Source organism: Akebia trifoliata, chromosome 14, assembly GCF_017979445.1.
Source record: "Akebia trifoliata isolate Shusen 1 chromosome 14, ASM1797944v1, whole genome shotgun sequence".
NCBI classification, from domain to species: domain Eukaryota; kingdom Viridiplantae; phylum Streptophyta; class Magnoliopsida; order Ranunculales; family Lardizabalaceae; genus Akebia; species Akebia trifoliata.
Window position 1 is genome coordinate 1055353 of NC_141388.1, and position 13372 is coordinate 1068724.

The following is a 13372-nucleotide window of genomic DNA, read 5'->3' on the forward strand; positions in this document are numbered from 1 at the left end:
AAAATGGGAGTAAAAGAGGAAGAAAGCTGGAGGTTGGACCCTCGAAAGAGAGATTCTGAATGATGTAACTCCTGTACTCCAGGCAATTTGTTTGTAAAGCGACTAGCGACCTAATTAGCTACCACGTGGTGAACTAAAACCCATTGGGCCCACAACTCGGAAGAAGCTGCACAATGAAAAACAGAATTGAGTCTGATTTATTATGCTCTAGTCAAACAAGAGGCCCACAGAAGAAAATGCTCTTTGAGATCACCAATCAAAGAGATGGCACCCTTGACTATAACGCTGACCACGCGTGAATTTTCTATTTTTTTAAATTATATTTATATTTATTATTTAATGAATTAAAATAAGAATAATTATTTATTATTTATATTTTTCCTTGTGTATCCTTCTAGGAAAATGGTTCCGTGCCTTTGCCACGTCAGCCTTATACAGATCGCGTACGGTTTGTACGACTCTTAAAAATAATAATGTAACAATCGAACTCGAGGACTTAGAAATCGGCTTTAAAAAACTTGTCAACAATTCGTGTCTGGTGAAGTGTGAATGAGTCGGTTTGGATAGAAATGGTACTAAGTCCATGTCCATCCTCAATCCAATAAATTTTGGGGAAATTGTTTTATAAATTAATTTTTTGTGACAATCGCCACTATTAGTTTTTATGTAAACTTTTTCTTTGTTAATGATCTTTGATCCCCAATTCTACTGGTGAGATAGATTATTCAAAGAGTCGTGCAGGGGTGATAAGGATTTACTGTGATTCTCACAATTTTGACATGGAGGTGTGCACGTAGATGATTTTTACTGGTATTGCAAGGAAACAAATCTACGGTTATTTCTCCTCCTCTCTCAACTCAGCAATAATATGTTTTAAATGATCTAGGCAGGACACTTCTTTCTAAGAGTCATGATTTTCTGGCCACCCCCCCCCCCCCCCCCCCCGCCCCCCAACCCCCAACCCCCAACCCCTCCTCCGATACACACACAGAAAGAATCTATGATTCTATGTATAACCACATACAAGAGAGTGTGGGGGGTGTATGCCGTGTGGGGAGAGTTAGAAAATCATTGTTCTTCTTTAAATCATGAGATCAATAATTTACAATTGTTGAGATGAAAAATTAGATATAGCAGATCTTGATTATTGAACATAAATCATCGTGATCAGAAATATGAATTTGTCTTATAGGTAAAGGACCATCTTGGTTTGTTAAAATTCTGCCCAAAACTCGTTTTGTATATATGAGAGAAAGTTACTTGGACTGAGGGGCAATGTAGAGTTTGGACCGAGGTCTACATTTGGGACGCGTGGACTTCCCCCTTGGTCCAAATGACACTTCAACCTTCTTTTTTGTTTTCTAGATTGGGTTTAGAAAATTTTCTTAAAAGAAAAACAAAAAGGCCAAATCTTAAATTTAAAAATAGACGATGAACTACCAAATTTTAAATTTTAAATCCCACAAGATACACCATCATTATAAAGTAATTCTAACCTTACTAACTTAGTAAGATTTCAAATCTTATTAAGAGTTGTTGAGGTCATCTTGTGGCATCCAAGAACACGATCTAATGTCATAGGAATGTAGATGACAAAATTTTATAATATAAAAAAAATCACCCTTAAATTTTAATTTTGAAAGTTTGGTAACCATCCATTTTCAAGACCTTGGATCATGTCCAAAATAAATTATTTTTCATTTTTTTATTTTATTATTATTTTATCTTAGGCGATGTAGAGGATTATGGCGGTGGATAGCCAATTTGATGGTCCATTTGAGTTCAGCAACACTTGGAAATATTTGAAATCTTGCTTACTTACGAAGGGAAGTGTTTCTCATCATCATATATAAGTTAGTCCAATAAGACATTAAACTGAATTCTTACCCAATCGATCCGTACCTATATTTATTGAATAAAAATGTAGAAGATTTTGGATGTGATCGGATCCATAGTTAGCAAGTTGGTATACATTAAAAAATTGTTATGATATTAATTCAAGAATGATTTGAAATATATATTTAGTATTTCGTTTAAAAATTCGGTCAAAAAGTTGGAGAATGGCAAATATGCAATACGAGAATGGTTCGGGCATAATTCGAGTTCAGTATGCTAAGAAATTTTTCACAATTTTCATATGCATATATGTATAGTACTACCCTATATTTTTAAGATTTATTATCTTTATATCTTATTTTTCAAAATCATCATTATTGGCCTTCATCTTTGAGCTCTTCCTTCCTCAAATTAAGAAATTTTGAAACTTTTATGTATGTTTATCAAACATTTAAGCCTTATTATAAATCAGCAACTTTTCACATTTATTATACATTTCAATTCTTATTCCAAAATAGCATAGAACGTATTTAAAACTAAGAATTAAATTTTTTTTTTTTTATGATTAGTCGTATTGTACAAATCTTCATAATGCAAAACGCATATTCTCTTAATTGAGTTACTAAGATTCTCATAAAAATAAAAAAAAATAAAAAAATCTAGGAAGACGGGAGAAGTATAAAGAGTGTAAAACTAGCATAAGGTATAATTTGTGTTTTTATCACATTTGTTGAATTCGAGAAAAAGAATAAATTGTGAATAATTCGAAAAAAGACAAAAAGTCCTAACTATTTTTGCATAGAGTTGAATTGGACTGAGATTTTAATTATTTCTTCTATCATTCGATTATAATTCGCGAATTATTTGGAGAATTACTAACTATGATTAGATCCATTAACAACCCTACCATTTCTAAATTGAAATGCATTTGATCAAAGACATTCGTCTTCGCGATCTCTCTCACCCGATTTTGAATTGTCGAGAAGATCAACTTATTGAATTCTTGATTGATGCCACACAACCTGAGGATCTTCTGTTGCATAAATTGATTCACAATTCGTCTATGCATATAGACTTGAGTAAAACCACATTTGTTATAGTCATCTTGACAAATAACACAAATATATTCATACTTAAGTTGATCGTTTAAATGAAAGATAGAAATTGACATATTCACTTAATTTTACATTATAATGTAACATACTTTCATTTGGTTTACTCCAATAACTCAATTGGTTGTTTCAGTAATTCTTTTACTTTCATGCCAGGGAATTAATCCTACATTGTAGAGGAATTAAATAGAATTTAAATCATGAAAATTACATTTGAAAACTAATTGGTCATACAATTTATATCAAGTGAATTTCATTATCAACCGTTTCACATGATAAATGTGTCGATCAAACCTCTAGCAATGAATGGTTCTTAAAGTCTTTGTTTCTCTTTTTTAAAGTATATCTTGTTTTGTTTTGTTTATCCCCCTCTCTTTTTGGTCTACGTTTAGAAATTGTCCTTTAGTACCTTTTGTATTTATTGGATCTCTTTATCAAAACGGACCCACGCCTAACAACTTTGCAAGTGGTCTTTGATTGAATTGAATTTTGTTTTATTTAGTGGTAAGGCACCAATAATTAATAGAACACATGAAAAATTAGTATTCTTTTCTTGATCATGATCCTAACATGTGATGTACTAATTCATCCAACATGATTGACCTGAACCTTTTTGGTGATCTTCATTTTGCTAGTGTCTCCCATTTCTCTTTGAATATTTGGATGATAAAATCATGCATTAAAATGTATGCGGTTTATATGAGATTGATGTTACAAGTGTACAGAATCGTATATCTGTTTCTTAGTGTATCCCGAAGAAAAAAGATTTATGATTTTGTGCACTTACCCCGTCAACAGGTTTATCACGACTCTTAGTTCTAATAGCAATTAAATGACGGTGCATTTATTTGAACATACCTTTTAAATTATTTTTTATAAAATATTTTTCCCCCTCAAATGTTATTTGACTATTTAAATTTTACAATTTATTTTTTGGGTGCTTTTTGGTGATGGCTGATTATCCTAATAATGATTTATGATCATATTTAATAAGTTTCTCATTTTTAACGTGTATCAGCTTTCTATGATTTGCAAAAATCAAGGAGACCTTAACGAACGCCCCAGTGATGATGGCTACAATAACAGGCAAGGAACTTAAGCTATATTTTACTTTCAATGATAATGTTATCATAATAATGTTAGCACAGGATGATCAAAATGGTCAAGAAAAGCCAACTCAGAAATGGTAAGCCCATGTTCAAGCAATTCTTTTAATGAGACCTTGATTGAGCTCAAACTAGACGCATCTAGTTTGGAGCTCGTTCGAGGAATAAGCAAGCCATGCTCTACCTTAGTTCTCGGAGTCCTAATATCAATTCGTCCGGACAGAAACTTGGAGTTAAGGGCACCCATTAATAGATGAAAAAAAAATTGTTTCAATCAATCGACAACGACATAAGGAAGATACAAGGCAAACGCGTAAAACACTTTGAGAGAGCGAGATACTGGAATACTCGCGGAAGGAGCGCTCTCTCAAAGTGTTGTTGCAATGCTAACGAGGTACTAGCTTTTCTACAGAATTCGTACATTCAAAAGTCAAAGTTGTAATTACCAGTTTATCACTAGAAATAATATCTTTATTATCATAACGGGAGAAGGTGGAGTAGAAGTGTGGACAACAAAATTTGAGTGGTCATAAATATCCTCCACTTATATATTTAAATTTAATATAATTTAGGTCAATTTAATAAAATTTCAAAAATGAAATTGCAACCCACCATCATCTATTCAAGTTGTGTAGTTAATTTCCCAAAAAAAGTTGTGTAGTTTTAAACTTACTTAAGAACATGCAACTAGCATGTAATGTACTAACTAAGGGGTATTTGTTTGAACATACCTTCAAGAATAATGATAATTAGACACCCCCTCCCTCACATGCTCCCTGACGTGGCATGCGCTAAAATCATAGATTCTTTTTCTTGAGATACACAGTTGTACATATTTATGGAGATGTACAGTTGGGTAAAACAAGGGGAAAAAAATATATGATTCTAGCTCATGTCACGTCAGGGGGCATATGGGCGTGTGTGTCAAAGGGGCGTCATAAAATCACGACTCTACCTTTATACAAATTTGATGTAATAAATAAAATTTCCTCCTTAATGTTATTTGACTACATAAATCTTCCAATTTATTTTTGTGTGCTTTTGATGATGGCGAGTATTGCAATTATGATTTTTTTTTAATCGATTTTTTTATCATAAAAGATGATGATCATAGTTAAAGTGCCAGCTTTTACTTAAGACTCGTTAATTTATATCTAATAGTTTCAAAAGTTCTGGTGTAAAGAAAGTAAAGTTAGTGTACTAATATAAACTCTTTTTTTTTCTTCCGCTTTAAACTTAAAATATAGTTGCAAAATTGTTTGAATTTTTTCAAAAATTCATAAAATTCTCCGAATAAAGAACTAACAGATTAAACTAGTGAATTGATAAATTAATCAATGACTTATTGACAAATCACATAATATGACCACATTTTTACTTTTCACCCTCAAAATTTTATTTCCTTCAATATTCAAATATAAAAATAAGATAGGATTTTTTGGGACAAATTTTAATTAAAATCCCCAAAATGTATTGTGCGATCAGAATTCAGTGGATGTTCTGATAGACTTTGCCTTATTGATCTGAAGTCATTCCCAACACCCCTCTCCTCGCAACGGTGTGGTACCTGTCAAAATCACTTCAACGTTCAAGTTAGACATGTAGATGAATAGTCTAAGAAAACTGATTAGACTTCTGATCTCCCCAAAATATCCCTTTAATAGTGCATACTGTGCTACTTATTATTTCCCATCATTGTGAATCTAAGTTTTACCCTTTTCGAACGACAATCCTAGGATATCTCCTAACTCTACAAGGTTGTTTATCAAACGAGGATCTTCTGGATTGTTCGTACTATTCTATAGAGATCTCTAGGATTGACATGCGCATATCAGACTTACGATTATTTTATGACCATATCTGCCTTACTTGACTGGCCTGATTTCACTTAATGTTGTGTTGCCTCTCCAACCAGACTAGGGAGATTTCTACTTTGACCTGCCCTACTTGAAGGGCAATGCCCATGTGTTGATTTGCACCTGGTACCACTTAATCGACTTGGACACGTGTATGACTTAGATTAATACATAATTATTTTTTTTTACATGTATATTTCTCTAAATTTATCCAAATTTTCCCAAATTTTTATGAAATTATCCAAATTGAAGCCCAACCCTTTTGAATAATGGTTTGGGACTTAAAGAGGGGGTTTTATTTGAAAACTTCAATTAGTGGATGTAAAGAATTGTCTTTTTTTATTTTTTTTAGGAATGTGAGTTCGTGGGATCTCCTTATTTATTTTTTTTAAAACCTCCAAGCTCCAACACCGTAAAGGGCCTATTAAGGCCAAAATTTAGGGCCTTTTTTATTTTTTAGGAAATTTTAGTCCGTGTGGATCTATCAAATTGTATTTTTTTAGAATTATGTCTTCTAACGTGGCAATGTGCAAAGGCCCGTTAAGTATAAATAAAAAAAATCATATGTGCAAGCTTGACAGGTTTTTTGGGGGCCTTCCTCTCAAACGAGGCCTTAGGCAACCCCCTAACTTGCCTTGTGAGCAATTTTTTTTTCCTCATCCTCATATGATTTATCCATTTGAAATTGAGTCCAACTAACCTTACTAACTTAGTAAGGATTTTACCTTTACTAAAAGTCCTTGGGCTCAACTTGTGGCATTCAAAACAAAGACAGGATATTTTAGGGTTGTAGAGGACAAAATTCTATGAGCTTTGAAATATTTTATTTAAAAGAAAATATTATTTTCACCGTTAAATTTTATTTTTAAATTTTGAAATTAAATAGAAATTCAGTATCCATCAATTTTCCTTAGATCAAATCCAAAAGATATATATGTTTTGGATTTAAGTTTTTTCATGAAATCTATGTTGGATTGCCAATGTGATGATCAATTGGAGTAAAACAGCCGAAGGTTTAAAATCTTACTAAGTTAGTAAGAAAAGTTTTTTCTTCAGATTATGTGAGATAAAATGTTTGTGATAATCAATTGGAGAGATTTTTTTATAAATAATCCTTAGCTTTTACACGGTATGTTAGAAGTCCATTTTGTAATTTTTCTTTTTTAAATAATCCATAAAGCTTGTCTCATGATATAATATTTTAAAATACCAAAACTACCCTTTTATCATCAAAGTCAAAACTATCCCTTTCTCATCTTTTGACATTATTGGTTTCGCTAAATAAAAAAATTCATAATTGAATTGTCCATGGAACTAAACCAAGTTAAATCAAATTGATGTCAATTTGGTTACATTCTATGGATTGCTAACATCTTATAAAGTTGCGTGGAACATATTTTTAAATTAATAAAAAATGAATAATATTTTTACTATTAAGTCATTAGTTTATAATTAAAAAAATAATAGGACATTAAAGTTTCAATTCCCGGTTAGGTTCAATTCTATACAAACCTTGAACTTAGACTTAAAACGAATTGATTGGTACTCTATTTTCTTTATCCAAAATTGTACTTCAACTTGTTACAAACCTAATCTATTGATATCCACTAGTGTCAACTATCAAACAGGTTAGTGGCCCAAGAAATGTTAGAAAAAAGGTATATTATATATATATATATATATATTCAAATTTCGTTTCTTTTCCAAATTTATCCTTATTACTAAAAAAAAATTACAACTTATCCCATTATTTTTGTACTATTAAAAAAAAAAAAAAAGTTAACAAACACATCTCATATTCCCAATTTAGTTACTTATAAGTCATTCAATCGTGTTGGAGTAATATTATGGAGGACATTTTTGTAAGAACCATACATGCTTTTCACGCCAAAGCTATCCCCCTCTATGTCCCCACAATGTTACCTCAGTATTATCCTAAGTTATAACACTCGTTTAAGATTGTCAATGGATCGGATCAAACCTGAAACCTGACCCATTTCAATATGATAACTTTTAGTTTGGATCGAAGTTTGGAATTTCAATAAAGATTTCATCTGATAATATGTTATAAAGTATATAAATTATATTATATATTTATGAGATATATGAAGTTTATCTAGATTTTGTATATACAATTGGATTTGACCTGATCCGATTGCTAATAGATCGGATTTGAATCTTAATATTGAGTTTCGAGAAAACTTGATCTGATAAAGATCCGATACTTATTGGGTCGGAACCAAATCAACCGGACCCGATCCAATGATTACGCTACCATCATTTAGTGACTTATTATCTCAATTTTTTCTTATTGATCCAATGATTGCGCTACCATCATTTAGTGGCTTATATTATCTTAATTTTTTCTTATCGTATGACAAGCATGACTATGGAAACGGAGATCCAGAGCACTGAAGGAGGAGAAAACCCCAACCCCACAACCATGGGCACCTCTTCTTCTTCTCTCAACAATAACGACAACAACCCATCAAGATTACTTGAAGTGCCAATCCAAGATCACCACGATGTTTCCATTTCCATCGACACCAAAACCCACATTAACAAATCGAAGAAACTAACCTTAATCCCTCTCATCTTTCTCATCTACTTCGAAGTATCTGGTGGTCCATTTGGTGAAGAATCATCCGTTAAAGCCGCTGGCCCTCTCTTCGCTATTCTTGGATTCCTCATCTTCCCCTTCATTTGGAGCATCCCAGAAGCCTTAATCACGGCTGAACTCGCCACTGCGTACCCTGGCAATGGCGGATACGTTATTTGGGCCCATCGGGCCTTCGGCCCATTCTGGGGTTCTCTAATGGGTTCTTGGAAATTTCTCAGTGGAGTCATCAACAATGCTGCCTACCCTGTTCTCTGTGCCGATTATTTGAAGTTAGTTTTCCCAATCTTTGCTTCTGGTCTCCCTCGTATCCTCTCGATCATCATCTCTACTGTGGTTTTGTCTTTTGTTAATTATTCTGGATTAACGATTGTTGGGTACACAGCTGTTGCTTTGGGTCTTGTTTCTCTCTTCCCCTTTATCTTAATGGCTTTGATTTCGATCCCTAAAATTCGTCCTGTTCGTTGGACAAGTTTGGGTCAAAAAGGGGTTAAAAAGGATTGGAATTTATACTTCAATACTCTTTTCTGGAACTTAAATTTCTGGGATAACGCCAGTACTTTAGCAGGAGAAGTAGATCAACCTCAGAAAACTTTCCCAAAAGCGCTATTTATAACTGGGATTCTTGTATGTATGGTGTATTTAATTCCTCTCCTCTCTGGAACTGGAGCTCTAGCATTGGATCAGAACAGATGGGATGATGGGTTTTTAGCAGATGCAGCAGGTATGATTGCAGGTAATTGGTTGAAATTCTGGGTTGAATTCGGTTCTGTTTTATCTGTAATTGGACTATTCGAAGCCCAATTGAGTAGTTGTTCGTATCAGCTTCTGGGTATGGCTGATTTAGGAGTTGTCCCTCGATTTTGCTCTTTGAGATCGACTTGGTTTAACACTCCGTGGGTTGGGATTTTGATTTCGAGTCTGATAACGTTGATGGTATCGTTCATGGACTTTACAAATATAATATCTTCTGCGAATTTCTTATACAGTTTGGGGATGCTGTTGGAATTTGCTTCGTTTCTATGGTTGAGAAGGAAGTATCCTTTGTTAAGGAGACCGTTTAAAGTGCCAATGAAGTTGCCAGGTCTGATCTGCATGTGTTTAGTGCCGAGTGTGTTTTTGATATTTGTGATGGCGATTTCTACTAGAATTGTTTATCTTTTGAGTGCTGGTTTGACTCTTTTTGGAATTTTAGGATATTTTATTATGAACTTCTGTAAGTCTAGAAATTGTTTAGAATTTTCTCAACCGGAAGCAATTGAAGCAGATGAAGTGAACTAAAGATCAGATTGCACGGGGTGTTTTCGTCTTTTCATTAAATAGTGAAATCTGCCTATTTATTTGCGACTAGATCTTTTCGAATCCATAATTTCTTTTGGGAAAATGCTGAAATGACAAAAAGTATTTACTGCGATTTTCACAAATCTGACGTGGGATGTGCACATAACCATAGATTGTTTCCTCGCGATACGAATAAAAAAAATCATCTACGGTTATGTATACATATCCACGTCAGAATTGTCAGAACCACAGTCCTGTGTCACCCTCTCTTTATTGTATTATATATATATATATATATATATATACAAATCCCATCCGATTAATTTGCTTGCCGAAGTTGACTGGAAGTTAAGCTTAGAATGTTCTGATTTATTTATTTATTTATTCTATTAATAGCAGATTACGTGAAATCTAAGATTTTTTTTTTTTTTTAAACTCTTAACTGATTAAGAGTCCGTGTGAATACCCATTTGACTTTTTCTTTTTTTTTTTTTTTTTCTTTATTAATTAAAACCGGATCTAATATGGAATCGATCAGATAAGAATTGTAATTGTTAGCATAGGTGCCGGACCGATTTATTTTGGTTTTAAATTCATATCTTGTCATTTTCACACGTATATATATGAGATCCACTGATTGAGATTTATCTTAGAGATTTGAAATACCTTCTTGGGATATATGTTTTATTCTAATTGTTGGATCTCACATATAAAAAATAGAGCTAGAGATTGTGTGTGAACATATGAAGTCACTTTTCAAAAAGTCTAAGGATGTAGGTAGTGCTATATACATTATTTATATTTTTAAATACATCATAGAATGGAAATAAGATTATGGAATGGATTGGGCTCAGGATCTGGTTGTAAAATATTAGTATAATCCTTGATTATCATATCGTTAAGGTACATATAAATGGATCGCGCCTTAAGTTCAATCACCAATTGATAAGAATTGTTTTATCTTAAATAGACAAGAGTTCGTAGGTAAGCTTTTGGGGTTAAGGTAAAATAAAAATAAAAAAATTGAAAAGATATCATTAAAGGAGTGGATTACGTTGACTCAAGAAATAATACAAGATCTTCACTGTGTAAAAGTAAAATTCAATGATTTACAATTATTCTCGAGATAAGCATCGTTAGGATGTTATCCTTATAATCTCAACCATTGGATGTTATTTTTAAATGACTGGGATATTATGTTATTGTTTGACTCATATTTCTTGAGTTAACGAGCCGACTTATTATTCAAAAAAATTTAGGTTAAGAAGATAAAAGAGGAAGGGAATTAGGAAAAGACAACAAAATAGGTTAAATGGGTAAACAAGGAAATATAGTAAAGTTAGAGGAATATTATTGAAAAATGGACAAAAGAGGAAAGATTATAAAGTTAAAGGAGGGTGAAGAGGAAAGGCAAAGTGAATAGTGTGAACCCACCACGATGGGACGCTTATCCCCCGATGTAGAACCCTACAATTTATCTATTTATTTATTATATGAATCGTGATAATATGACTTACCAGGTGACATACTCAAATGACTCCATGACATGACAAGTTCAGGTACCATAGATTTGAATGCATTGGGATATATTATTGCACTTTCCCAAAAATAAAAATAAAAAGTGTATCCCGAGGGAATTGTGTATTCCAAGGCGTACAAATCTATGGTTATCAAATTTGTCTACGTCATAAAGTCATTTGAGTATGCTACTTGGCGAGTAATTGTATTAAGACTATTTATTATATAGACTAGAGTTAAGCACGAGCATCCTCTTTAGGATTAAGAGGGTAAAAACTAAAAAAATAGAGTTTATGGTATTCATTATTTTTTGAGGTTAAAAGATAAAATATCTTAAAGTTAGAAGGGATAAAGAACAAAGGCAATAAAGTGAACCCACAAAAATTGTGTTTGAATGGTATGTCTTATCTTGGCATAATGGAAGTATGTCCTCTCCCCCCTTAAAAAAAAAAAAAAAAGTAGGATCTACAATTGTGTTTTATTGCATAGATATATTCAAATGCCCTAATTTACCTATCTTATCAATTAGCTTAGCATCTAGTATCAATAGTAAACAACGTAAAAGAAAGTCAATACAACGTAAAGAGAGTCATATTGATGTTAGAAGATAAACTAAGAAAGTGGACCCATTAGGGTGGATTGGACCTTTAGATCAAACCTAATATCCAATCCAAAATCCAATCTTTCATACACACATGTCAGATTCAAAAGACTTCTGTAATTTGTATATAAATTTAGGTCTATACAATAAAAATAAATTTATTATATCCTAATTAAAAATAAATAAATCAATGATTGAGATTAAGTAAAAGTTACAATATTAATAGAGACATGCTATTTCTCTCTTTTGTTTAGATTATTTATTTATATGTTAATAGTTAGAATTTTGTATTGTAAACAAGTTGTCCAAATATGTTATAATGTTTTGTAATGTGGCATAATAACTTGAATCAAGCTTTTGTAATGTTTTAAGGCTGTGTTTTAATCTTTAATAATTAATACGTGATAAATAATTTAAGTAATCGGGCTGCTGTAATAAGTAAAGTTTGGGCCTTGGGATGCCAATAGTATCTCTAAGAATTAAAATTACATAAATTTTCATTTATTTTTAGTAAGATTATCCTCTCTACTATTAAGACCTTTTTTGGAAATTATAATTTCGGCCCTTTATCCTTATCGAACCTATCCATCAAATAATAGTGACCAACAGCTTTCCTCACTTCAAGTTGGGAATTGGCTTGCGAGTCGTCGAAACAACAGTTTCATGCCTTTATCCATCCACGTAGTTATTCATGGTCTACTTGATTAAATAAATAAATAACCAATCAACGATCACATTCATCATGGGACCCACTCTCCCATGTGGAGTGACTGTTTGCTCACCGTCACAGCCCAACACCGATTTGACATGTGGCTAAGATGACATAATTAATAATAAAGAAATTTTATCTCTCCGATCCATCGCCCTCACTATACGTCTATTGTCCAAAAATTTTAATTTTTAAATTTCAAATCTTAAAAAAAAATTGTGGGATGCACATGGATTAATTGATGGCTATTGATCGATCATCTAAATTTATCATTAAGATGCAATGATAAAAAATAATTTTTTTTATTATTTTAATTTCGTAGAATTTCATCCTTGTAACACTGAGGTATTGCCTCATGTTTTTGAATGCGAGAAAGTGAGGAATTTTATTTTTTATTTTACTCTGTGGGCATAAAAATAAAAGTTCTCCTCTTATTATTTATCTTATCAGCGCCACATGTCAAAATGGTATTGGTTTCTAAGCAAATTTGTTCCCAGCAGTGTGAGCAAACAATCACTCCTCTAGTATGAGGTCATCCTTATCTTCTCGAACCGCCAGTTCAGATTATTCTTCACAATTATCCAAAGCTCTTCAATCTCCCTGATATTATTTTACTCACTGATGAGGTCTGATGCAACTTAAACCAAAACTATGTGCGGCACGTGGCAATATCTCCAATCGTTTAGACTCCGTCCTTATCTCTTTACTCTTTAGCGGTTCTTATAAATACACTCCT

At 32.5% G+C, this 13372-nt stretch overlaps 1 protein-coding gene across 1 annotated transcript; it reads left to right on the top strand.

Moving 5' to 3' along the window:
* Positions 1–8252: 8252 nt before the first annotated feature.
* Positions 8253–9877, top strand: PUT4 (Amino acid permease family protein). The gene has a single exon (XM_086424124.1). It carries the CDS (start codon positions 8285–8287, stop codon positions 9806–9808), a length of 1524 nt encoding a protein of 507 aa, XP_086280250.1. The 5' UTR covers positions 8253–8284; the 3' UTR covers positions 9809–9877.
* Positions 9878–13372: the final 3495 nt, after the last annotated feature.